This window comes from Podarcis bocagei (assembly GCF_964188305.1).
Source record: "Podarcis bocagei genome assembly, chromosome: 2".
NCBI lineage: Eukaryota > Metazoa > Chordata > Lepidosauria > Squamata > Lacertidae > Podarcis > Podarcis bocagei.
In genome coordinates, this window is record NC_138126.1 from 112,009,261 (window position 1) to 112,037,212 (window position 27,952).

The 27,952-nt window shown below is 49.4% G+C and overlaps 1 protein-coding gene across 1 annotated transcript; it reads left to right on the forward strand.

Moving 5' to 3' along the window:
* The first annotated feature begins 2,023 nt into the window (after nucleotides 1–2,023).
* On the forward strand, nucleotides 2,024–27,786 carry PRPH (peripherin). The gene is made up of 9 exons (XM_081181400.1): nucleotides 2,024–3,339; nucleotides 7,806–7,866; nucleotides 8,234–8,329; nucleotides 10,832–10,996; nucleotides 13,719–13,844; nucleotides 15,267–15,487; nucleotides 18,251–18,300; nucleotides 19,194–19,273; nucleotides 23,472–27,786. Exons 1-9 carry the CDS (start codon nucleotides 2,453–2,455, stop codon nucleotides 23,517–23,519), a joined length of 1,734 nt encoding a protein of 577 aa, XP_081037526.1. The 5' UTR covers nucleotides 2,024–2,452; the 3' UTR covers nucleotides 23,520–27,786.
* The last annotated feature ends 166 nt before the right edge of the window (nucleotides 27,787–27,952 follow it).

Below are 27,952 nucleotides of genomic sequence, written 5' to 3' on the forward strand. Positions count from 1 at the left end.
TCGGCATGGACGTCTCTCTAAAACCACAGCTGATTTCTATGCAGACTGCAAGGTTGGTAAATTGGATGAGGTACCAGGCCTATGTGAGTCAGCTTGTGGGTGTGAGCTCTCTTGGCTGCATCACCCATGACTTGCATTTGTGCGTGTGTGTGTGTGTGTGTGTGCGCGCATCCCCATAGTTTCATGCTTGCTGGATATGCAAGTTGAAGTACTTGACAATGCTGCTGCTGCTGCTGTTGTGATCAATTTCTCTCTCTCTCCCGCTTCTCAGATGGAAGCTGGCAAAGGCAGAGTGACTTATTAAGCAAGCAATAGGGGAGGCACAGGAAGGAGGGCCTAAGAAGATGATCTCAGGGTTTGGGTAGGTTCATATGGAAAGAGGCGGTCCTTGAGGTACTGTGGTCCTGAGCCATTTAAGGCTTTATAGGTCAAAACCAGCACTTTGAATTGGGCCCGGAAACTCATTGGTAGCCAGTGCAGTTGGACCAGTGCATATGGAGCAAGATGCAATGGCTTGAGTGCTCACTGGGTCTGAATACAGTCATAAAAGGAAAGGTAAATGGACCCCTGACCATTAGGTCCAGTTGTGGCTGACTCTGGGGTTGCAGCGCTCATCTCGCTCTATTGGCCAAGGGAGCCAGCGTACAGCTTCCAGGTCATGTGGCCAGTATGACTAAGCTGCTTCTGGCGAACCAGAGCAGTGACGGAAACACCATTTACCTTCCCACCGGAGCGCTACCTATTTATCTACTTGCACTCTGACGTGCTTCGGAACTGCTAGGTTGGCAGGAGCAAGGACCGAGCAACGGGAGCTCACCCCGTCGCAGGGATTCAAACCGCCGACCTTCTGATCGGCAAGTCCTAGGCTCTGTGGTTTAACCCACAGTGCCGCCTGCGTCCCAAATACAGTCATACCTCGGGATAAATGTGCTTCCAGTTAAGTATTTTCGGGTTTCGCCAAGTGCGCATGTGCAGATGGTCAAAATGACATCATACGCATACGCGGAAGCGGCGAAACACGACCTGTGCACGCACAGACGCGGGTTGCGTTCGCTTCAGGATGCAATCAGGGCTCCGGAATGGATCCTGTTCGCATCCCGAGGTACCACTGCATTGCCAAAATGTCACCCCGCTCTGGCCAACTGTCATGGATGCTTTAGCTGAGATTCCTGCTTTGCAGGTGGTTGGACTAGATGACCCCTGGAGTCCCTTCCAACTCTACAATTCTACGAGCCTATGTTTCAGGGAGCCACAGAAAACTCTTCCTGCTTGGCAGCCGATAATAATAATAAACTACCCTGCTGAATGTTAATGCCTCTTTTCTGCCATGCAATGGTGGCTCCCCCATCTCACTTAGTTTACCTGCCTTCTTGCTTCCTCTCCTAACACAGAATGGTTTCCCATTGGTGGTCCACAGACCCCAGGGGGTCCACGTAACCCACCCACGGGGGGGGGGGGCGGTCTGTGGCACCATTCACAGAACAAAAACCACCACAAAGGAATCAAAATATTTCAAAAGCAGCGAGTCCATGGGTTGGCTTTTGAAAAACAGGATTTAACTAATTGGGAACCACTGCCCTGACATATTTAACCAACCCATTCCATTTTTGCCGACAGATCTAGAGGGAGAATTGGTGATCCACCGCCCTGTGCCCTAGCTTCCCCCATGCAGGCACTTCCCCCACCCTGGGTAGAGAGAGACCCCAACCACGAACGATGTACTTCCCCATTCTTGCCTGGCCCTGATGTCCCAGTCCGGTGTCAGCAGGCCCAGACGGGGCCTCGGTCAGCATATTCACTATTGTATATCTATACAGTGGTACCTCGGGTTACATACGCTTCAGGTTACATACTCTGCTAACCCAGAAATAGTGCTTCAGGTTAAGAACTTTGCTTCAGGATGAGAACAGAAATCGTGCTCCAGCAGCATGTCAGCAGCAGGAGGCCCCATTAGTTAAAGTGGTGCTTCAAGTTAAGAACAGTTTCAGGTTAAGAACGGACCTCCTGAACGAATTAAGTACTTAATCCGAGGTACCACTGTATTTTCCATTTTATCTTTGTATGCAGATACGGTTCAAGCCTTGAAATAAAATTATTTGTCAGCATAACTTTTGTGAAAATTATTTATATACTTACTTATTTATAGAGAGGGGGGGGCACATTATCTACCTGGCCCGGGCCTCTGCCTGGCTCTGCAAGGACCTGGGTGTCGGGTCCGCTGGGTATAATCGAGGGGATTTACTTCTACAGAAACGTGCATAGGAGGGAGGAGGTTGGGGGGGCTGCAGTGCGATGCTCTGTCTCTCCAGCAACCTGGAGCAGGCGTGCCAGCTTGGCACCGAGACCGTGGGTGCCATGCAGCGTGCATGGCCCTGGCACCGAAATTGGTGGGTGTCCTGGCCCATCCACGGGGAATTTTGTGGGTGCTCAGGCACCCCAGGGTGTTGGCACTATGACATGGAGAGCGGTGGACCGGACAGGACGCCTGGGATCCCACTCACCCTCCCCTCCTGCCCGCCAGAGCATCTTTGCAGAGCAGCCTGGGCGGGGTGGTTCCCTTTCCCAGACGACGGGGCTGCAATGCGGGGCTCTGGGCCGCATCCAAGAGAGGAGGAGCTTCCTCCTGCTGCTGCCCCCCCTCCAGTTCGCGACTTGGGGGCCTATAAAGCGGCATCTCCGAAGGCGGCGCCTTCTTCCCCCGTCGAGAACTTCGCGGCTCCGTCCCAGCCTCGACGCCGCCTCTTCTCCTCCTTCTCTCTCCAGGCCCAGCCGCTGCGCCATGAGCCACCATCACCACTCCGGCGCCATCCGCGCCACCTCGTACCGCCGCACTTTCGGCCCCCCGCCCATGCTGTCCCCGCTGTCGTACTCCTCGTCCCGCCTGGCCTCGTCCTCCTCGGCCACGCGGCTGCTGAGCACGCCCTCGACGGCGGCATCCATGCGCTCCTACCGGGCCGGTGGCGCGGTGACCTTCCGATCCTCCGGCGCGCCGGCTCCGCGCTACTCCTACGGGGCGGCCGAGAAGCTGGACTTCTCGGTGGCCGAGGCGCTGAACCAGGAGTTCCTGGCCACGCGGAGCAACGAGAAGCAGGAACTGCAGGAGCTCAACGACCGCTTCGCCAGCTTCATCGAGAAAGTGCGCTACCTGGAGACGCAGAACGCGGCGCTGCTGGCCGAGCTGGGCCACGCGCGCTCCAAGGAGCCCACGCGCGCCGCCGACCTCTTCCAAGACGAGCTCCGCGAGCTGCGCAGGCAGGTGGACGCGCTGGGCAAGGATCGCGACCGCCTGCAGGTCGAGAGGGACAACATGGCCGAGGATCTGGCCGCCCTCAAGCAGAGGTGAGGCGCCGGGGTGAGGGGCGGGGGCGTGCCAGGACGCCGGGGTCCTCCTCGGAAGATGGAGGGGGCAAGCCGGGCCACATCCTGTGCGGAAAACGGAACTTCAGCCTTGTGCGCTGTTATAAGTGGCTGGGGTGGGGCGGGAGGGGTTAATCGCGGCAGGCGCCCCCCCGGATTCCTGGGTTCTCCTTGGGTGGCGGGAGGGTCCTGAGAAAGATGAAGCAAAAGACAAGACAGTGCTCAGTTGGAGCCAGCCCCACCCCCCAAACGCATCATTTGGAGCAGATGAAGATGGTTGCCTCTGCGCTCGTGCAGAGTCCATTTTCCCACTCCCTGAATATTCAGAAATCTCTGCGAACTCTCTCTGCTTGGGAATAGGGAAGAGGGTTTCCGAGGTAGGGTCGCACCAGTGGCGTAGCGTGGGTTGTCAGCACCCGGGGCAAGGCAAGTAATTTGCGCCCCCTAACCCGTGGATTTGCGCCCCCTAACCCTAACCCCCAGATGTTGCGCCCGGTGCGGGCGGCCCCCCCTGCCCCCCCACGCTACGCCACTGGGTCGCACTCTGATGGCACTTCTCCCTCCGAAGATAGGAAGACATTTAATTGGTGGCAGCGCCAGAGAGGCACAATTCCAGGTCCTCTTTGCAAAAAGGGCAGAGTTAGGGACTTGGCCTGAAATAATACCCACCCCTGTCCTGCCTCCAACGCAGCAGAGTCCATCGATGCAGCCTAGTGGATATGTGGGTTAAGTAAGGAAGGTTCAGAAAGTGATGGTTTTAGACTGTGGACTTAACTGCCCAGCCATAGGGGGCTCTTTGGGTGGGAATACACATTATACTTCATTTGCTTCAAAATGTGGCATGCCAGCTCTGTTGCATTTGGGGGACACTCCTGCTCATTCTGTAAGTGTCCTTCTGCACCCCAAAGTCCTGAGGGGTGGCATGACTGTAGCAGTGGGCATTTCTGGGATCCAGACATTTCTTCCTAAGTTTTCAGCTCAAAAGCAAAGCAGCAAAAATGGGAAACGGCATTATATAACACCTTGTGGGGAAGGTCTGTGCATCAGCTGTAGAGCAGTTGCTTTGAATGTAGAAGGTCCCAGGTTCATTCTCCTGCATCTCCAGGTAAGACCAAGGGTCTGAGACCCTGTAGGGTCTCTTCTTGTTGGTGCAGGCAATACTGCACTCGATGGACCAATGACCAGCTTCCTAGGTTCCTAATATGATTGATAAACAAATGGGAACCAACTAAATCTATACAATTCTTTCTCTAATCCATTCATTATATTCCAACTGCATGCATTACAAATGATGAATCACCGCCCTGCAATCAGACAGCTTTTCTTATTTAATTTAATTTCATTTAATTTCATTAGCCTCAGGCAGTGATGGGGGAATGTGATGGATTGTTCTGGGAACTTATTCTCAATCCTAAAAGAGGGATTAAAGTTGCACCCCGGTAAACCAGTGTTCCTGGGCTATATACCCACTGCTGCATAAGAGTCTGGGACAAGACAACAATTAAGGATGCAATCATAACCCCACTTGCCTGCAAGTAAGCCCTGCTGAATTCAATAGGACTTCCTTCTGAAAATACATGTTTAGGCTTGTGCATGGAATCCTATGCGCACTGGGAACTGGACATCCTGGGACTTGCTTTTGAGTAAGTGTGTTAGGATTTTGCTGCACTGACGGTGTAGGTCTGGGACTTGGAGGCATTGAATTTGAACTTTGATGACTTGCAGAAGGGAGAGTTGCAAGCCAGGAATTCTGCACAGTGGAAAGGTTTGCTAGAATCTCTTCGTTTTGGTTCCGCCTCCCGATGGAGATTGTGGAAAGATGGTTGATTGGAAACTGTTCCACCCAGAACTGTGTGGAGGGATAGATTAAAAAAACAAACAAACAGCCACAATAAAAAGATGTCTTGGGAGATGTAGGGATTCTAGGACAGCAAATAAGTAAGACTGGTCCTTGAGATGTGTCAGCGGGGTGGGAAGGGTGTGGTGGGGAATAATTCTCCACTAATGGGATGAGTCCAACATGGCAGGAGGATGCGGCAGCTAGACTGGTGACTGGGAGTGGCCATTGAGACCATATAATATCAGTCCTGAAAGACCTACATTGGCTCCCAGTACGTTTCCTAGCACAATTGGTGCTGATCTCGTCCCAGTTTACCTGAAGGAGCGTCTCCACTCCCATCGTTCTGCCCGGACACTGAGGTCCAGCTCTGAGGGCCTTCTGGCGTTTCCCTCACTGTGAGAAGTGAGGTTACAGGGAACCAGGCAGAGGGCCTTCTCAGTGGGGGCACCCGCCCTGTAGAACGCCCTCCTGTCAGATGTTAAGGAAATAAACAACTACCTGACTTTTAGAAGACTTCTGAAGGCAACCCTGTTCAGGGAAGTTTTTAAAGTTTGATGTTTTATCGTGTTTTTAATATTCTGTTGTGAGCCGTCCAGAGTGGCTGGGGAAACCCAGCCAGATGGATGGGGTATAGATAAATTATTATTATTATTATTATGATTGACAAAGGGCAATAAAGTAAGGGAAGCAGGAGCGAAGAAGAGCGACTACATGCAGTGTGGGACCGTGGGTATATGGTACCTGAAAACAGGAAGGCGATGGTGGAGAGTGGCAGGGAGGAGATGAACTTCTGCTGCTTTGTGTCATCCATGAGATGTCTGGATGGGGCAGGGTGCAAGTAGATGGCTATTTCTAGTACTTGGTAGAGGGGGAGCAGTGGGGTGTGGCAAGGGAGCTTCCGCCACAGCAATAGCGCCCTTAGCCAGGGAGCGCTCTATTCCAGGTGGCAGTACGATGAGGGCAGGGGGAATCCATGTGAGCTGTCAAGGAATTGCATGAGGTGGGTAGCCAGTTTGGGTGGGGTAGCGGCAGCCTCCTTAAAAGGGGGCATGTGGCGCGCATGGGGTCCCACGCTGCACACACGAGAGGGGTTCCTCACAGGGCATTGCAGCTTCCATGCGCACATCATTGCTGTGCTGAAAAGCAAAAGCAAGCAAAGCCACAGCCTCAAGACTGCATTCCCCATGGCGCCGTGGGGTGGGGTTTGAATTTCTGCATCCTGGCATTGCTCACGCTGTGGCAGATGGGGCAGGGTGGGGCTGGGCTATTTGGGAAGAAGAGAAGGGGGTGGATAAGGCGTGCGCAAGGAGCTGAAGCCTGGGAGAGAGGTGGGGCGTGGTCCCCTTCAGCCATGCAGAGTGACGTGGGTTTTGCCATGTTCTCCAGTCTCCCTGCCCTAATAGTGCCATCTGTCTTCTGCGTCAGCTCAGGGACTATGGGAGATGGTGGCGTTGGTGTTGCGGGGTGGAGTGGAGAATACATCACTGGGGAAGGGTGTGGCCAAATGACAGCATCCGTCTGTGTCTTGAAAAACCATCCCTTCCCGAGGAGGAGAATGGAGAATGCAACTCGAATAAATGTGGAATGGACAAAAGCTTTAGATGCCAATGCAAAGCATTTCTGGAACGGTCTCAATTTCACTTGATCTCCATCTCCACCTCAAACCGAATGTTCCCTATTCCTGATACTTCTCAGTGACTTTTCCCTACTTCCCCTGCACTGGCTATCTGCTTTAGGTAAGCCCTGTGGGTATTACCAGCGCAGGGTTGACCGATGTCAGGGGGCTGGAGAAGTCTGTATGGCGTTGTGTTCTTGCAATGTAGGGGTGTGGCGGATGGCAGCAAGGGGGGGTAGAAGCAGGATCTCCTGGGTGCAGCTCATTTGACTGGTTCTTGCATCCTGCTTGGCCCATAAAAGCAGAGTCCAGAGCGTGTTGTTGTTTAGTCGTTTAGTCATGTCCGACGCTTTGTGACCCCATGGACCAGAGCATGCCAGGCACTCCTGTCTTCCACTGCCTCCCGCAGATTGGTCCAGCTCATGCTGGTAGCTTCGAGAACACTGTCCAACCATCTAATCCTCTGTCGTCCCCTTCTCCTTGGGCCCCCCATCTTTCCCAACATCAGGGTCTTTTCCAGGGAGTCTTCTCTTTTCATGAGGTGGCCAAAGTATTGGAGCCTCAGCTTTGGGACCTGTCCTTCCAGTGAGCACTCAGGGCTGATTTCCTTAAGAATGGAGAGGTTTGATCTTCTTCCAGTCCATGGGACTCTCAAGAGTCTCCTCCAGCACCATAATTCAAAAGCATCAATTCTTCAGCGATCAGCCTTCTTTATGGTCCAGCTCTCACTTCCATATATCACTACTGGGGAAACCATAGCTTTAACTATACGGACCTTTGTTGGCAAGGTGATGTCTCTGCTTTTTAAGATGCTGTCCAGAGTGTAGGGAGGAATAAAAAATAGACTGCTTATGGAATAAGGAAAAGGACGCCGGGAGTTTATGCAGCAGAGCAGAAGTGTGACCAAAGTGGGGAGTGTGTCACCCGGGGGAAGATGACAAACTATGGAGTTAGCCCTATTATTAGCTCTTGGCTGTTCTTTGTCCTCTGCAGGCTGGATGAGGAGATGCACAAGCGCGAAGATGCTGAAGGGAACCTGGTTTTGTTCCGCAAGGTAAGTGGGTCTCTAGGCGGGGCAGGCTAGCCCACTTACCCTTGAGTAACTGTAGGGTCCCAGCACACTCTGCTGTTTGCAAACTGCCGCACGTATTAGCTCCTGCACTCATACATGGGTGAAGGGTCCTTGAACAGTAAAGGCACAAGCCAAGTTCTTGAAAGCAGCTTTGGGCAGCTGTGGCTGCTGTCCGCGGTGCTGAACTGAGGCACCCTGTTCTCTCCACCTCAGCCCACCATCGCAGCCTGGCGGATGAGGCTTGGATTACTTTGTTTGCTTTCCCTGATCCATATGTATTTCACGTTAAAATGGAAAGGGGCTTGCTGCGGTTCTGATCATGGCTCGTTTCTCCTCCCTGGCTTGGTAGGATGTGGATGATGCCACCCTCTCGCGCCTGGAGCTGGAGCGCAAGATTGAATCCCTCATGGATGAAATTGAATTCCTCAAGAAACTACATGAAGAGGTAGGAGAAATAACGGGGGTGGCCTTTGAGTGGAGGGGAGACTTGAAACTTCCCTTTCTCTCTCTTTTTAGTTTTTTATTTGTATTTTCAAATTTATACATTTCAACAGTTTTCCGATCAATTTGACATTTCAAAATTTGACTTCCCCTCTTTCTGCGATTCCTTGAATTCATTTTTTTTCTATCTTCTGCATCTCCAAATTCATTTAACTTACTCGTTTCTTTATCTACTATAGATAAATACTCTTATAAAACTGCAGGTTATGACATTAATCCCGCTAATATTTTTATCTGTTTACAATTTATCTGTAAATATTCAATAAACCATTTCCATTCTATTATGAAAAGTTTGTTATCTTGATTTCTTATTCTTCTGGTGAGTTTTGCCATTTCTGCATATTCCATAGGTTTTTGTATCCATTCTTCCTTTGCTGGGACTTCTGCTTCTTTGCACTTTTGGGCAAGTAACCTTCTTGCCACTGTAGTCCCAGACATAAATAAATTTCTATACAATTTAGGTTGTTCTGTCCCTAAAATTCCTAAGAGAAAAGCTTCTGGGTTTTTTGTGTTTTTTTTACAAATGTTAATTTAAACATCCTTTTCAATTCATTATATATCATTTCCCAGTAAGCTTCAACCTTACTACAACTAGTTCATTGACTGGCTTACATAGAGGCATTTGAGAGAGCAGCTGAACCCTATACAACTGGACAGGTGTGCCATTTGTACTAACGGCAGCAGCTACTGCTTCCCCTGAGGGCAGAAGACTGGGCTCAAACCTTATCTGTACATGCCTCGCAACAGGAATTACGTTTTATCCCAAACTCATGGCTTGCTCCTGAAGATGGTGGCAGCCTTGGGAGACAGGCAAGGGGCTGCAGGAGAAGCAGCAGAAGTGGGCATGGGGTAGGGGAAGATTTTGCGCATGGGCTTCATGGGGATCCCATTTAGAGTCCTTTAACATTTCTGATGTCCTGAGGTTCTTGCAGAAGCCATTTTGCTTGTGCTCCATCTGGTGGTAAACAGCAGAAGTGCAGTTGCATCCCCAGCCCCACCCTTGGGTGCATGAGCAGGATAGCTTGTATCCAGGGTTAATAATAATAATAATAATAATAATAATAATAATAATAATAATAATAATAATTTATTACTTATACCCCACCCATCTGGCAGGGTTTCCCCAGCCACTCTGGGCCGCTCCCAACAGAATATTTAAAATATCAAACTTTAAAAACTTCCCTAAACAGTATCATAGTAGGCTATGATACTTTATGCTTTAAATTTTGGATTCTTTTGTTTTCTTTCTTTTTGTTATGTTTTCACTTTTTTTTTTTTGGTTAACAAGCCAATAAAATAAAAAGTGGAAGAAAAACAAAGACAAGACTGATGCCCCAGCCCCTGGAAATGCTGTGGGGCATGGTATAGGGTACGCACATAGCGTATTCACCAATCTCAAAGTATTTTATTCCACGCACAGATTTTGTGCCACCTAAAAATACCATAACATAAGAATACCATAACATATATCTTATAGTAGGAACATTACCCCAAATCAGTTTTCCATAGGCTCATTGCCCAAATAAATTCCTGTTTGAATCAAGTCAGTCCACACATTTCCTCTATGCCAGTAAGTGACCTCCTCATCTGTTTTTTACTCCAGTATTATGCCACATACAAGCACGCTTTCTCCCCAAATCTTCATGCAAACGCACATGAAGCTATTCCAGCAGATGGAATAAAACAGTGCCAAAGTTTGGTAATCCTCAGTGAGACAGAGAGCAAGAAAGACACACACACACACACACACACACACACAGAGAGAGAGAGAGAGAGAGAGAGAGAGAGAGACAGACAGACACACACACACACACACACACACACACAGAGAGAGAATAAATTGTTGCTTTTCTCCAGCCATTCTCAGCATCCCCTCTTACCCCTGAACTCCCCCAATGATTTGGGGGAAAGCTTAGGACTGCCTAACATCTTACAGGCAGTGTAAGAAGAAAACAAGGTAGTTCTGATTAGTCCTTTCCTTATGCAAAAAAGAAAAGAAGCGCAGCAAAATCGAATGGCAGATTTCTCCCGCCTCTGATGTGCCACACCTATAGATTAATAGCCAGATCCTGTTGCCTAACTGCTATTCTTGACCAAATTTCCGTGCTATTTTAAAAATATTGTTTTGCTCAATCTAGCGTACGTATCACATTTCCGCTTTATCTTTCTTTCATGATATGTATTAATGCTATTCACCACTTTGGGGGCCCAAAAGTGGTATATAAATGAGACAAAAACCGAGAAGCATACTTTCTCTGCCACGTAGTCTCACGTTAGGGAGGCTACGTATAATGGGCCTGCATCTCCTTGTGGCTGTGCTCCTCTGCATTTGTGCTCTCTCTCTTTGTAGTATCTCCTCTTACAATCTCTCTGCGTGTGATTTGTCGTGTCTGTGTTCCTTTGCATCTTTCTATCTTTTTCCCCATCGATGTCTCGGCGCGTGCAGGAGCTGAACGACATGCAGGTGAGCATGCACAGCCAGCAGCAGGTGCAAGTGGAGGTGGAACAGGCCAAGCCGGACCTGACAGCCGCCCTGCGGGACATCCGCACCCAGTATGAGAGCATCGCGGTCAAGAACCTGCAGGAGGCCGAGGAGTGGTACAAATCCAAGGTACCTAAACTGGGTGCAGCTACAGGGGTGGTGTCAGGGGCTGGACTGGGGAGGAATGTTGGGAGCTGCTCCCCCTCTGTACCTTCCTGGGAAGAGGAGGACAGTATAGATTTAGAAGAGCGGTTTGCAGAAGGGCATAGTTCAGAGGCCGCAGAGGGGAGAAGCTGGGAAATATTGGGGGAGCGGAAGGAAGGAGAAGTACCGGGGGAGAGGCAGTTAACAGACTCAGTATCTCTCGAAAGCATTCCTGACCCCCCCCCCTCTCCCAGGACCAGGCATGCTGTGAGAGTAGCAGAACAGAAAGCTCAGAGGCAGAAAGCAAAAATCAGCCGGCGCAGGGGTGACGTAGAATAGGAGTGTGCTAGTCCGGGGGGGAAGGTTACCGTTGTCGTAGTCAAAGTCCAGTCCTGGGTCACTAGCCTGGAAACAGTTCACAAGGAGCGAGGCGAGGTCCGAAGCAGGAAGCTGGGCGGGGACAGGAAGACTGGAAGGTCAGGTCTGGGTCTGGGCAGGAGCAGGTACTCAACGACGTTGCTCCCACAACCTGGGACCGGGCTGACTGGCCTTTATCTTCTCTGAGGCCAGGGGCGGTCCCGGCCCCCAGGAGACCCGCCTCTCCCGGCCTTAAGGCGAGCACTCCTCCTGGGAGAAACCAGTTCCCTCCGCCTCTCTGCCCTAAGCCTCTGCAGTTCAGGAGAGGCTGGGGAGTTACTGGACCCAGGGGGAGACTCACCTTCCTCTGGCAGGGCCAGGAGAAGCGCACCTGTAGGCACTGTGTCCTCAATCACCTCCGGAGCCAGAGTGGAACCACCTGGTGCCTGCTCCTGAGGATCCGGCACAGGTGCAGGCACTTCAGATCCAAGGCCCCGCCCCAGCTCAGCCAGCTCTGGAGGCGGGGACTCCTGTGCAGGCTGGGGTTCCTCCGGTTCAGCCTCTGAATTGGATTCCCAGGCCATCACAAGGAGGGACTGAGGGGGTGGGACTTTACTTGGAGCAACACCATTATCTAAGAGATAACAACAACAACAACAACAATTTATTTATACCCCGCTCATCTGTCTGGGCTTCTCCAGCCACTCTGGGCGGCTTCCCAAAAAATATTAAAATACCGTAACACATCAAACATTAAAAGCTTCCCTAAACAGTGCTGCCTTTAGATGTCTTCTAAAAGTCTGGTAGTTGTTATTCTCTTTGACATCTGGTGGGAGGGCGTTCCACAGGGAAGGCACCACTACCGAGAAGGCCCTCTGCTTGTTTCCCTGTAGCTTTGCTTCTCGCAGTGAGGGAACTGCCAGAAGGCCCTCGGAGCTGGACCTCAGTGTCCGGGTAGAATGATGAGGGTGGAGACGCTCCTTCAGATATACTGGACTGAGGCCGTTTAGGGCTTTAAAGGTCAGCACCAACACTTTGAATTGTGCTTGGAAACGTACTGGGAGCCAATGTAGGTCTTTCAAGACCAGTGTTATGTGGTCTCGGCAGCCTCTCCCAGTCACCAGTCTAGCTGCCGCATTCTGGATTAATTGTAGTTTCCAGGTCACCTTCAAAGGTAGCCCCACATAGAGCACATTACAGTAGTCCAAGCGGGAGATAACCAGAGCATGCGCCACTCTGGCAAGACCGTCTATGAGCAGGTAGGGTCTCAGCCTGCGTACCAGATGGAGCTGGTAAACAGCTGCCCTGGACACATTCCTGCATTCCTTCATTTCTCTCTGTGAATATTGAATAAAGTACTTGGTAAGAACTCATTGTTTTTCTGCTTCTTGGCAACCCACCGTGGGAGGGATAGGATTCCCTGAAGCCTTGACAGGTGGGAGGGTGGGCTACATATCGATGAAGAGCCTGTCCTGGCTGGGAAGGATGCGAGCTTGAGTCCATTGATATCTGAAGACTCCATAGGCTCCCCTTTCCTTGGAGTACAGTCTGGGACGGCCGGCTATGACTATAGTGCCATTTCAAAACACACACACACAAACAGTTTGTTACTGCTAGGAATTATAGAACTGGTTGGAAGGGACCCCAGGGGTCATCTAGTCCAGCCCCCTGCGATGCAGGAATCTCAGCTAAAGCACCCATGACAGATGGCCACCCAACCTGTGCTTAGAAACCTCCAAGGAAGGAGAGTCCACCACTTCCTAAGGGAGACCGTTCCTTTGTTGAACTGCTCTTACTATCAGAAAGTTTTCCGTTATGTTTAGTTGGAATCTACTTTCTTGTACAGTGGAACCTCGGTTTTCGAATGTAATCCGTTCCGGAAGTCTGCTCGACTTCTGAAACGTTCGAAAACCAAGGATCAAAGGGCTGTCAGCAAGTTCAGTGAGGAAAATGGAAAAACACGCCTCGGAAGCTGTTTGACTTCTGAGGCATGTTCAAAAATGGAAGCATTCCGGGTTTTGGCGTTTGGCTTCTGAAATGTTCGGCAGATGAGACGTTCGAAAACCGAGGTTTGACTGTAACTTGAAGTCATTGGTTCGAGTCCTGCCCTCCTGAGCAGGAGACAACAAACCTGTTTCCTCTCCCATGTGACAGCCCTTCAGATATTTGAAGATGGCTATCCTATCTCTTCTCAGTCTCCTCTTTTCCAGGCTAAAGATATCCATCTCCTTCAACCGCTCCTCATATGGCTTGGTTTCCAGACCCCCTGATAGACTAGGAGATAGACTAGGAGATGGTCTTGGGGGCGGGTCTTTCCCTTCTCTCCACTGACTCCCCCAACCGCTTGCAGTTTGCTGACCTGTCGGACGCAGCCAACCGGAACCATGAAGCGCTTCGCCAGGCCAAGCAGGAGATGAACGAATCCCGGCGCCAGATCCAGAGCCTCACCTGTGAAGTGGATGGACTCAAAGGAACGGTCAGTAGGACGTCCTTCCTGTCCTCAGCCCCCTTTTCCTGTTCCTTGGGAGGCGGCAGCTGAGCAGCTTCCCATCTTTGCGAAATGTTTTGTATTCTTGGGTGAGGATTCAAGGCTGCAACCTGAGTGAATGATGCCATTAGTTTCCTCTTCTGGCCTTTGCGAGTTCACAAGGGATTTCACTAGATATCATTCCCATTTTCAAGTTTAGCTTCAAAGCCATGAAGGTTGAAAAATGATATATGCTGTGTAATTGAGCACAGAAGTAATTGGCGCTTCCGACTTCTCTCTGCCCAGTGCAACATTTTGCAGTGTGATTGTGTATGTATACATCCTATACCCTTTTAAAATGTGGTTTGTGTGTATGTGTTATTGGGTTGTTGTTTTTACAGTGGTACCTCGGGTTACATACGCTTCAGGTTACAGACGCTTCAGGTTACATACTCCGCTAACCCAGAAATAGTACCTCGGGTTAAGAACTTTGCTTCAGGATGAGAACAGAAATTGTGTTCCTGTGGCACAGCAGCAGCAGGAGGCCCCATGAGCTAAAGTGGTGCTTCAGGTTAAGAACAGTTTCAGGTTAAGAACGGACCTCCGGAACGAATTAAGTACTTAACCCGAGGTACCACTGTATTCTGATTATATATGTTGTGAACTACGCTGAGACCTGTGGGTATAGGGCGGTAAATAAACACAATACAGTTGTACCTTGGTTTTTGAACAGAATGCGGTCCGGAAGTCCGTTCAACTTCTGAAATGTTCCAAAACCAAGGCGTGGTTTCCAATTGGCTGCAGGAGGGTCCTGCAGCCAATCAGAAGCTTTGGAAGCCGCGTCGGACATTCGGCTTCTGAGGCAAAGTTCTCAAACTGGAACACCTACTTCCAGAGTTGTGACATTTGAGTTCTGAGTTGTTCGTGAACTAAGCTGTTTGAAAACCAAGGTGCGACTGTAAATAATAATAATAATAATAATAATAATAATAATAATAATAATAATAATAATAATTGTGGGATGCCTATGCTCCAGATTCTGTGACTGTGTCCATTTTTGCAGCTGGGAAAAAAGACGACAACTATTTTCAGCCCTTGCCAGCCTTGCGCCCTGTTTCCAAGGCCTGGGAAGCTCCGAGTCCACAGCCTTGCCTGTTCTCACTCGGTTGAGAATTAGGAGCAGGATTTGGGAGTGGGTGTGGCTTCTGGGCAGTGGCGTAGCGTGGGGGGTGCAGGGGGGCCGGCCGCACCGGGCGCAACATCTGGGGGTTAGGGTTAGGGGGCGCAAATCCACGGGTTAGGGGGCGCAAATTACTTGCCTTGCCCCGGGTGCTGACAACCCACGCTACGCCACTGCTTCTGGGTAAGGTGTCTCTGAGGCCTGCTTCCCTGCATCCCCCATGTAAGCCCCACTTGTGTTTTCCTCCCCAGAATGAAGCTTTGCTGAGGCAGATGCGAGACCTGGAGGACCAATATGGGGTGGAGATGGGCTCGTACCAGGACACGGTGGCCCGGCTAGAGCAGGAGATTCAACACATGAAGGAAGAGATGGCACGGCACTTGCGGGAGTATCAGGACCTGCTGAACGTCAAGATGGCCCTCGACATCGAGATTGCCACCTACCGCAAGCTTCTGGAGGGGGAGGAGAGCAGGTGAGGACTCCCCTATAGCTCTTTGCGTGGTTCAGCCCATCTCACGGTGGGTCCATCTCTGCCTTTGCAGGATCAGAGGAGGAGAGCGATTTTAAAGGAGCTCATTGGTTTTGGTTTCTCAAGGTTTATTTTTGTAAATAAACAAAAATTTTGGTTTCTCAACCTTTATTTTTATTAATATTTTAATGTTCCATTATTTTAATGTTGTATTTTATTTTTGTTTTTAAGTTGTAATCATTCATCTCGTTTTTATTATTGCTTGTAAGCCGCTCTGAGCCTGGCCTTGGCTGGGGAGGGCGGGGTATAAATAAATAAAAATTTATTATTATTATTATTATTATTATTATTATTATTATTATTATTATTAAATATGACAGAAGGAAAGAGATGAGACAAAAAGAGAGAGAAAAAACACCGCCAGCTGTCATTAACAACAAGAACATCACATGATTTCTAATTCAAATGCCAAGGTTTAAATAAGCATACCATATGAGAGCAACTCCCCAATCATCTCACATGCTCCTTCCCACTGAGATGCGCACCATTTTCTTTCTTCTTCTTTTTGGATACCATTTTTATTTGGTTTTACAAGTACAAAGTTATACGCCAAGAATAAAAAAAACATACCCATATGTGGAGATTTCTCTGAATCTCAGGACTTCCTCCCCCTTCCTCTCCATGGAGTCCCATTTTAAACATTTCTTACTTCATATTTTTCCATACTCCAATCTTTTTTTTTTTTAATCAAACCATATTGCGTGGCGAGTTCCCACCTCCCCCCTCGGAAATAAAGACACAAGATACCGGAGTTTAAGGTTAATGGGCAAAATAGGCCACAACTTTATTGATTACAGGAATTGAGCGGTATTGACTTAGGCATTGGTCCTATCGACTAACCAGCTTTAGCCTCCTAGCTTGAAGGGTTAACCGCCAGTAGGGGGAGCCCTGCTGATGCACATCAACTAGGAGCTCCCCGGGGTCACCGCTCAGGGGCGTGCCTTAGGGCCACACCTCCATAGGCTTAGGAAAGGGCAACGCCCCCCGGAATCCTTTACCGGACTACCCATCGATTTGGGGGGAAGGTGATGGCGCTTCCTTCCCCCCCACTCATCTGCATAACAATACCCCTACCAATGCCTAACCGCCAATGCCAAGGAAGTTGTGACGATTTGCTACGAGGTAGGCGAAAAACCAAATGGCTGGTGCCAATTTGTCAAGTGGAAAAAATTCCTACCAGGCCCCTTGACGGCGACCAACCGAAGTCCATAGCAATGTCAGAGATCCAGAACTAATGGGTGGGAAAACCTGAGCAGCTGGAGTGCGGAAAGAGGGAAATCCTCGGCCGCCCCGGCCCTAAATAGGATGGGCCACGCCTCCCAGACCAGCCAATTGGCTGGCCAAGGAGATTACGCGACCGAGGATTCCCCTAGTAGCCAGCCCCTGCGTGCGTGGGGAGGGGCGTGAAGCCCGCAACCCCACCTCCTCTCTAGTTCAGAAGTGGCTTTGTCCATGGTAATCATGACACTACAAGTGCGATCAAAATCCTGCCAATGTTTCCATCTGCTTGCAGTGGTCTCTTAAATAACTTATATGTTTCCCCCATTCTTTTATAAAGTTATTGTCCTCTTGATTTCTGAGTTTTCCAGTCAGTTTTGCCATCTCAATATGTGCACCATTTTCGATGCCCCAATGGGGTGGAACAGGGGCGGAATGGGGTGGGACAGAGGCGAACAGGGGAATTCCCCGCTCGCGCAAGTGGGGAGACGTCTGTATTTTAAGCCATGCGTTTTAAATGTAGAAAGGGCAGTGAGATCTTCAGGCCACTGAGTAGTAGTGGATTGCAGGAGTGGGTGGGTATTTGTCCTTCCAGCCTTGCAGTATAAGCCTCTCTGCCGCCATAAGTGTTTGCAGAATCCCTTTTTGTTGCCCACCCGTTAGTTTCCACACTGCAGGATATCATTTAATAGTGCACAAACTTCCACGCATGCCAAGGATTTCTCCAAAACAAAGCTGGTGCAAACATCAATTCCTGATCGGGAAGAAGGCACCACATATTATGCCCCAGAGAGATGTTTTATTTATATATAATTTTCATTAAATTTTCTGTTTTACACTTTAGAACAGGCTTCCTCAACCTTGGCCCTCCAGATGTTTTTGGCCTACATCTCCCATGATCCCTAGCTAGCAGGACCAGTGATCAGGGATGATGGGAATAGTAGTCTCAAAACATCTGGAGGGCCGAGGTTGAGGAAGCCTGCTTTAGAATATTCATTTAAACAACCTTGAAATGTCAGTGACTTCCCTTTTTCTCTTTCTATGGCTCATTCGCATATCATAAATCCCTGCATATTTTACATAAACTAAACCATTCAGTATTCCATTACAATGGAACCTTGGTTCTCGAACGGCTTAGTTGATGAACAAATTGGTTCCCGGATGCTGACAACCCGGAAGTAAGTGTTCCGGTTTTTGAACGTTTTTCGGAAGCTGAACGTCCAATGTGACTGTCAGCTATTGTTTCTGGGGTGCCTTCGCCATTTGGAAGCTGCGCCTTTGCTTTTGAATGTTTCGGGAGTCGAACGGGCTTCCAGAACAGATTACATTCAAGAACCAAGGTACCACTGTATTACATCCAATGAGACTCGTTTACACTGTTGAATTTATCTTAACATTTCCAAGAAGCTTTTTCAGCATTTCTCTGAACCAGCCAAGTCCTTCCTGGGGGACTTCATTGTAGAGCTCACTGTGGCTTGTTCCCTGCAGGATTGCAGTGCCGGTTCAGTCCATGGCCTCCTTCGGCTTCAAAACGACAGGTGAGCGCCATATTTTGGATGCATAAAAAATGCATCATATGTGCTTATGCACACTGCCGCATACGAACATTGACTTTTGGAAGAGACCATGTTCATTGCTCTGACTTACACGCATTTCCTGCTGTTGAGCTCCACCTCACCCAAAGATGGATTTATGGTTGACATTTCTGGGAGCACACCAACTGATTGCAAGAATCTACCCTGGATCTGTCAGGAGCTCTGCCTACACTCGAGTAGGACCCTGGTAGAGACACATGCCCAGCTGGCATGTTCTCTCCCTCCTGGTCAATCGTTCAGGAGCTTCAAAAGCTATCTTCAGCCCAAACATCACAGCGACTGATGCCAACAGATACCGGCACACTTAGGGATCAGCAGAGTTTGTGCATCATGCATAACAGACTTCAGCAACTCAGCATTTTGGCTAATCTATTTACATATAAACACACACGGAGCACTGCAGCATGGCTTCCTCTCTCTCTAGCATCAGACAGCAAAGAGGAAAAGAACAAAGGACAATAGTCCCACTTCACGGAACACAGGAACACAAACATCCTGTCTCTGTCACTTCCCACTCTGCGGAGTCAAAACATATACTGTCATGTGATAGACAAAAATCCCATGACTGCAATCATGGAGCAGGAATTCTAACATCATCTTCCTCACCCACCACAGACGACACCTGAGCTTAGCTTTTATTGCTGTTTTTCCTTGGGAACTGGCAGGAAGAAATCACACCTCTCTTCTCCCTCCTTCCAACCCCTTCTGATTTCACCCAGATTGGCCTGGAGTATTTTTTGGGGTGTGTGTGTGGGGTGTTCTGGTGGTGCAGGGGGAGATACGTATTGTATTGAAGCTGCCATGCCCTCTCTCCTGAATGCCCCCCTCCCTTGTAGTTTCAGAGCCAGAGCCAACGGTGGAGAGCCACTCTAGGAAGACAGTGCTGATCAAAACCATTGAGACCCGGGATGGAGAGGCGAGTTCTTTACCTTTTTTTCTCCCAAATTGAGGAGGAGGATGTAGCCTTAAGCAGGAGAAATTCTCTATAGAGAGGACTGCATCTAGGCCTAGAGCAAAGGGGAAGCAGGCTTGCCTGATGTGAGTGTCTGGAGGCGGTTGGAGGATGCATGGCGGCTAACAGATTGAGGTTGAATCCTGACAAGACAGAAGTACTGTTTTGGGGGGACAGGAGGCTGGCAGGTGTGGAGGACTCCCTGGTCCTGAATGGGGTAACTGTGCCCCTGAAGGACCAGGTGCGCAGCCTGGGAGTCATTTTGGACTCACAGCTTTCCATGGAGACACAGGTCAATTCTGTGTCCAGGACAGATGTCTACCTCTTCCATCTGGTACGCAGAGTAGTGGCTTGACTCTCCCACAGAAGCGAGACACCGGCAGTAATTATCTCAGGTTTATTGCTCAAACACATAAATCACTCTGGAGCTCCTTCACTCTGTGTCTGACTCCAAGTTAGCAGTTGCCGAGTCTAAACTCCGCCCATTCCTCTTCTTCCAACAGTGGAAAAAACCCTTCCGCTTCCGTTCTTTTCCCCTCCTCTCATTGACCTCCCGCCTCCGAGTCTTTGGGCTAGCTATTCCCAGCTTCTCCCCTTCTGTCTCTGAGCTAGTATTGTTGTTTAGGGCTTTGCTATCTTCTGCTTGTCTGCTCTCTGAAACACTGCCACTGGGCTGCCCCTCCTCCCTCTCACATTCCAGTCCGCATTCCAGTGTCCTTATCTCCCTCGGCTTGCTTAGATTCCCAGCCTCTGTCAGCTCCGGAATGAAGCTGACACGCAGGCTGAGACCCTACCTGCCCATGGACTGTCTCGTGGTGCATGCTCTGGTTATCTCCCGCTTGGACTACTGCAATGTGCTCCATGTGGGGCTGCCTTTGAAGGTGACCCGGAAACTACAACTAATCCAGAATGCTGTAGCTAGACTGGTGACTGGGAGCGGCTGCTGAGACCATATAACACCGGTCCTGAAAGGCCTACATTGGCTCTCAGTATGTTTCCAAGCACAATTCAAAGTGTTGGTGGTGACCTTTAAAGCCCTAAACGGCCTCAGCCCTGTGTACGTGAAGGAGTGTCTCCACCTCCATCATTCAGCCTGGACACTAAGGTCCAGCTCCGAGGGCCTTCTGGCGGTTCCCTCCCTGCAAGAAGTGAGGTTACAGGGAACCAGGGAGAGGGCCTTTTTGGTAGTAGCACCCGCTCTGTGGAAACCCTCCCATCAGATTTCAAGGAAATAGACAACTATCTGACTTTTAGAAGACACCTGAAGGCAGCCCTGTTTAGGGAAGTTTTTTTATGTTTGATGTTTTATCTCCTCCTCCTCCTCCTCCTCCTCTTCTTCTTCTTCTTCTTTGTGGGTTTACTGCAGCTCAGGAGGCTCAATCCTCTCATGCAGTTTGGACCTTTCTTCAGTAGGAAACCCAATGCTATTTGCTCCAGACAATTATTATGGAGTCAGTTTGGCTGGTCAAGATTGTGTGGCTCCACGTGTGGGAGGTGCTATATGAGCACCCGACTTGTAGCTGTGTGCTGAGGCTGAATTGCCCTCTGGCAGTGGCGTAGCGTGGGTTGTCAGCACCCGGGGCAAGGCAAGTAATTTGCGCCCCCTAACCCGTGGATTTTAGCACTTGAGTGCGAGCGCCCCCCCGATGTTGCGCCTGGTGCGGCCGGCCCCCCTGCACCCCCCACGCTACGCCACTGGGAACAGCTAAGGGAGCTGGGCATGTTTAGCCTGGAGAAGAGGAGGTTAAGGGGTGATATGATAGCCATGTTCAAATATATAAAAGGATGTCATATAGAGGAGGGAGAAAGGTTGTTTTCTGCTGCTCCAGAGAAGCGGACACGGAGCAATGGATCCAAACTACAAGAAAGAAGATTCCACCTAAACATTAGGAAGAACTTCCTGACAGTAAGAGCTGTTCGACAGTGGAATTTGCTGCCAAGGAGTGTGGTGGAGTCTCCTCCTTTGAAGGTCTTTAAGCAGAGGCTTGACAACCATATGTCAGGAGTGCTTGATGGTGTTTCCTGCTTGGCAGGGGGTTGGACTCGATGGCCCTTGTGGTCTATTCCAACTCTATGATTCTATGAGGCTGTGTCAGATAGGGTGGAAATTTCATCCTTTCTGTCCCTCACATGGGAAACCGAAAAACACCCTCTCAGAATTAACTAGGGACCAGGATTACCAAAGCCCCATTCTCCCTGCAACCGCTTGGGTATCTGGTGGGCACCCAGTGAAATTATTTCCAACCACAAAGTCCAATACAAAGTATTTTTGTGGTAGGGAAGGAGTTTCAGCTTTGCCTTGTGGGCTGTTCCTCCAAGCTGTCTTTGCGGCGCGTAACAGCCTGGAAGAGAATCAGCGAGAGGATCTTTAGAATTCAGTGCAAATTGAATTTCGCCGGAATAGCTCGGAGGTGCTGGCAGCCCTCTTCCCTCCCCCCCACCCCGCTTTTTCGTTTTCTAAACAAGTGATCGGACTCTTCCCCTCCCCTCAGCCCCATGAAACAAGTCCCCAGCGCGAAAAGAAATAATAATTTTTTTAAAAAAGAAGATAACAAGGACGGGGTGTTTTCCAGAGCGAGGTGGAAGCCGCCCATCGCAAGGGCAGAATCTCTGCGGTGCGTAATTACGCGCGGCTTGGAGAGTTCTTTTCCCCCCATTACCCGGGCCCTAGCGGTGCCCGCGGCAAGGTGAGGTTCTCCCTCTCCGGCAGGCGCCTCTGCGCGCCTTCACCCCATTCTCCAGCCCCGCCACATCTGGGAACATCATTAAGGAGTCGCCTCTGCAGCTCAGGAAGTTTTCACACTTCACGTTTCATTAAACGCAGGTCTTCTCGGATTCCTTGGGAAAGGGAGAAGCGGGAGAGAAAGGGGAGAGGCGCTGGGCGCGGGTCGGGGGAGAGCGCCTGATTTGCAGCTGTTGGGCTTTCAAAGCCAAATAAAACGGCCAGTCTGCGGAGCGCAGCTGCAGCGGCGGTGGGGGGCGCGCGCGCGCTAGGGCGCAAGGCTGGCGGTGGCGGCGGGGAGCCCGGCGGAGGAAGGAACTTGTCCCTTCCCTCTGGACTCGCGCCCCCCGCAGATGTTGCGCCCGGTGCGGCCGGCACCCCTGGCACCCCCCACGCTACGCCACTGCCCTCTGGCCAGGGTTGTGTGTGTGTGTGTGTGTGTGTGTGTGTGTGTGTGTGTGTGTGTTTGGAGGGGAAGACATTCAACAAGGTACTCTAAGTTCTGGTCTCTGCGTAACAGGGATCTCCAAGCTTTTTTTTTGGGTGGGGTGGGGAGAAGTGGACACAACTGGAATTCTGAGGAAGTGCTGCAGGTGCCAGTTCTGAAATGAATGTGGCGAGGGCACAACACGACACAAAATGACTGTGCAGGGTGCGGCACAATAGCTTCCGTGTAGGTGCAGATGAGGCAGTGCAAAAATGAACTCTGCAGGAAATGCAAACAGTTTCTCATGCATAGGAGCCAACTCCTAGGGGCCTTGACTTCCACAGTAAAATATTTGAGGGGGCTGATACCCCACAAAGTTGATGGGCATTCTCAATTAAATGGTGTGTGTGTGCCACGTCATGTGATCGATTGTGTGGGGTGGGGCTTACCTCGCCCCCCACAATATTTTATTCAAGTTGGCACCCCTTCTCTTGTGTGTTGTGGATTTGGGGTGGGAGACAGAAACATGGATTTGGGGTGGCGACACAGAAAGCACGAGCAGCCATAGAGGTACAGTGGCATGTCGACACCTCCTGCTGTATAAATCATGCAAGTAGTGCAAATTTACATATATTAGCATAAACTTTTTTCTGTTTACATCAGCCACGGGGAGAGGCAGAGCGGTATACAAGAGACTGAAGTTTCCCCACTAACGCCAAGAAATCCCACCCAGCCTCCTCCCTCCAGCTTTTAACTCACAACTGCTCAAACCATGGCTGACCATCTTAAGGGCTAGAAACTTTTTTGTTGTTGGTTTAAACAACAACAAAATGAACCCTATCCCAAATGTAGCACTCAGGTGTGTTCCTTGCAAGGAACTGTGGCACGCCCTGTCTATGATCCTGTGAGCGTCGCCTATTCCACGCTCAGCAATATACCTATCAGACGGTCTTGCCTTTCCCTCTCGGCTCTGACCTGTTTTCTATTGGTTTTTTGCATTTTGTCTCCTGCAGGTGGTGACTGAATCGAGGAAAGAGCAGAGAGCTGAGATAGAGAAGTGATTTGGGGAGCCCCAGGCACCTCCTCCCTCCTTCCCCCCACCCCCAATGCCATGGAGACGGGCACTCAGCTATCCAATGTGCAGAAGTCCCAGCAGCAGACCTCCCGCCCCAAAGCCGCACTGGCCTTATTTATGATGATGGTGAATGATACCTCTGACCTCCGACCGCCTTCCCCCACTGTACCAGGCTTCCCCAGCCAGCCCTGCTCCTTCAATGTGCAATGTGCACTTCTAGCCTTCCTGGGGGGCAGCCTGGTTGCGACCCCAGCAATAACCACACACGGGCTGGAGAGCGGGGAGTTTCTCCATCACCGCTTTCCTCTTCCAGCTGCCTCCTACCTCTCTTAACCACGCAGTCTCTCGCCTTGCCCGTTCCAGCCAGTGTTGTCGTGAAAGAAGAGGAGTGTTGCCTTTCTACAGGGCGTCGGGCGTTAATCCATGAAAGCCCAGGCTAGGCTGGCACAGATCTGCCAGTTGTGTGTAGAGCCTAACCCTGGTGGCGATTGAGAGATCAAGTCCGTAGAGCAGGCATCCCCAAACTCGGCCTTCCAGATGTTTTTGGGACTACAATTCCCATCACCCCCGACCCCTGGTCCTGTTAGCTAGGGATGATGGGAGTTGTAGTCCCAAAACAGCTGGAGGGCCAAGTTTGGGGGTGCCTGCCATTCATGGCTTTGCAGCTGGTAAGCTTTTCACATCTGGCAAGTCGAGTCAGCCTAGAAACACCAAAGAGGACCAAAAGTTTGGTCGCAGTCCGTTGTTTACTGCCCACCCATGTTGGCCTTGATACTGATTCTGCGTACGGCCACTGAGACCAAAACCGCCGCTTTCAGGGATTCTCACGAATGAGAATCTCCTTAATCAAGAATGTAAGTGTGAGCTGGTGTAGCATATTGGCTAAGAAAGTGAGCTATGTTAATGGAGCAGTCCCCGGTTCAAATCCCACCTCTGCCATGAACTCGCTAGGTTGCCTTAGGCAAAGTTGTTCTCTCTAAGCCTCAGTGTTTTCCCTCCCCATCTGCAGTATGGGCAGATGACACTACTGACTAAGCACATCACGTGAATTATCTCATTGGAATTCTTACAGCAGCCCTCTAAGTCAAGAATTACAACGAGCTAATTCACGTGATATGCTTAGAGCATCTGAAAGCACTATACAAATTCCATTTAACATTATTTTGTCCTCCAAATCTTCAGACGTGTACCCAAGCTAGAAAACAGAATTACATTTTTTTTGAGAAATCAGATTTTGCAGGAGGCTCTTTAAAAAAGCTTTCCCCCCACCCTGGCTTTTATGGGGTTTCGTTTATCATAAGGGTCCTAGTGACAATCTTAACAGGCAATCCTCTAACTGTTTACTCAGAAGTAAATCCCACAGCCTTAAAGCGATATTTCCTTGCCTCTTCTTTAGAGGCAATCCATAGCGTTAAATTAAATTAATTTTCTCCAATCAGACAAAATGTGGTCCTTGAGAAAGACAACTTTTCAAAGGCTGAACTTCTTACGGGCTGATTTGTGTCCTCCCGCCACCCCCAGCCATTTGACTTTTTCAGCCCCATCCAGCAGGGCAAAGGATTGTGGGAGTTGTAGTCCAACAGCATTAGGCAGGCCATAGCTACAACAGCAATCCCCCAGGAAGGCTTCCCACAGAGTCTTGCTCTCCTTTGCTTCCTTTCTTATCTTCTTGTGCAACCCCCGTCTTACGCCTGCCTGCACTTTCTGCAACTTCCACAAGGGATGGTTCTGGTCTTATCAGGCAAGAACACAGCTGGACTTCCTCATCTGTATCGCATACAGGTTAGTCCTATAGGCATGAAGAAGGTAGCTGAACAAAGAGTCCCTGGAATACAGGGAAACACCTAGGCATGGCTTTTTAGTACAATCTGAGCTAACACGGTTAAAATAACTAGTCGTACCTCGGAAGTCAAGCGGAGTCTGTTCCGGAAGTCCCTTCGACTTCCAAAATGTTCGGAAACCAAGGCGTGGCCTCTAATTGGCTGCAGGAAGCTCCTGCAGCCAATCAGAAGCCGCTTCGGGCATTCAGGTTCCAAAGAACGTTCACAAACCAGAACACTCACTTCCGGGTTTGTGGCGTTCGGGAGCCAAAATGTTCGAGTTGCAAGGCATTCGTCAACCAAGGTATGCCTGTAATATCTAATAAGCAGGGGGGAAACACACACACACACACACATCCATCCATCCATCACAATTCCTTGACATGAATAAGTTTTGATTAGGTAATGCTAATCCATAGGTGTCTGTGGGAATGGAGCAAAGGGGAATTGCCGCCACCCTGAACAATAAGTCTGATTCCCAGCTTTTCTTTCTTTCTTTCTTTCTTTCTTTCTTTCTTTCTTTCTTTCTTTCTTTCTTTCTTTCTAAAAAGAGCAAATTTTTAATATGAGAGATATTAGGCAAAATGTGCACTTTTTCCCTTCTTGTTTTGGCTGACAAAGTAGTGTGATCCACCTTTGACTGTTTTACTCCCTCCATTATTTTTTCCTGCATATGCCCCTGTACTAACCCCATCGAAACATGATATATAATGACCTGAACGGTTCTGCTACTGGAGAACAGTGGCTTCTCAACTTTTCTTCCCTTAAATCCAGCTTTTTCACAGCTGTACACATACTCAGATTTCTTTGACATCCTGTCTTTCCACTTCAGCTCTCTGTCACCTGATCTTTCCCCCTCCTTTCTCTCGTTTTCCCTTAACATTTCATACCCTCCAATCCAGAACTGACTCACCCCCTGTGGACCATTTGGACAGGTGGGTGGGACTGCCCACCTGTCAATCACCTGATGTCATATGACTCAAAGTTGATGCTGAATCAGCAGGCAGAAGCTCATCTCTGATCTTAGTGCTGTAGTCCCACAGCACTAGGACCAGAGATGATAAGAGAAATGCTTGTCCGCTTTTCTCTCTCTTCAGTTTAATGTTACCCTATCACATGAATAAAATGCTTACCACCTTGTAAGTAATACTTTTATGATTCATTTGTCTGGGCAGCTATTCTGAAAATAATACACACAGGAAAATGTGGCTTCTCATGGCACACTTTGGGGTTAGCTGTTAGAGGGGTGCAATGCGACAGACTCAACCACCAAGGCAGTATAATGCGAGGCCACAGCAGCTTTTTGGGTTGGATCCTGTCAATTGTAACTGTCCATCCTGCTACAGGGGTCCTAGCACTTGAATCTATTTGTTGCCTTTCAGAACAAATAATTATGGCAGAGGCATTTAGTGTTTTGTGAGCATCTAGCTGACAAAAAGTGTTTCGTTATTTACTCTTGATTGCAAGAAATCTGACATTTCAGGACTGAAGTTGTCACTGAAGGTTCAAAATAAAGAAGAGTACACATTTGTAGTAGCTGTGACACCCATTTTCTCCCTACACCCCCCTCCTTTGGGACAGCAATCAGGGATTTTTTTCTTTTGTTTTAGATCCAATCTTATAATAGTCATGACAATCAAGGAACATTTGCAAATATGCTCTGGTTTTAAAATTCTCAGTTGGAGAATACAGCAAAAGGACTTTCGGACCTAAAAGCCTGCAATCCCATGCAGAGTCTGGCATGTATCCAATTTGGTATAGGGCTGGGCTGTATTATAAGAATTTCTTTGGGATTAGTCGCTTATACGATGCTGCTGTCACATTACTGAGTTCTGCAGCTTGATAACCATTTCAGCCTTGCTTGCATCTCTTCCTTATCATCCCTTTTTGATAATAGGCTTTGAAAACAGGGACCCCCTTTTTGGGTTTTGGTGCTGATTTTCCCTCTTTTTGATAGCCATGTTGCCTGTTTCCCATATTCCTACTCAGACATGATAAGAATTCATGGTGCTAATTCCACCATGCTAATGGCACTCTTCATGAACAACTCAAACTAGCTCCTCTCTGCCTCTCTCTTTCTCCTGCTACTATTTTATGCCAGTTCCCCAGTAATCCCACTATTTTGTGCTCTTTCCCAGCATGCGCACATACAACTGGCTTTCCAGAACATCCTTCCCTTACAACTTGGCTTGCCTCACTGATGTCTAGCTTGAGAAATAATGATGTAGTATCAACCCCACGGGACAATTCCTTGTCTCCCACACTACTACGAAGAAACAGGGTACATGGAGAGTCTATGAATGGTTGCAGTAGACCTGTTTCTGGTGCTTCTCGATCTCCCCTGACTAGTGACAGTTATCTGATGACAAGTGGCCATTGTGTGAAATGGGCCATGTACTGCTTCCAACCAGCCAATAAACAACATACTGAGAAGTCCTCTGTGTTCTGTGCTTTCTCACTCTCTCTCTCATGCTTGGTGGTCTTCCTGTGACTCCGGCTGAACTCAAATGTACTCATTTGCTCAAGCTACTCTAACACATGCAGAAAAGGCATGCATTGCTCTGTATCTGAGCCTTGACAAGGAAACTGAGATTGTGAG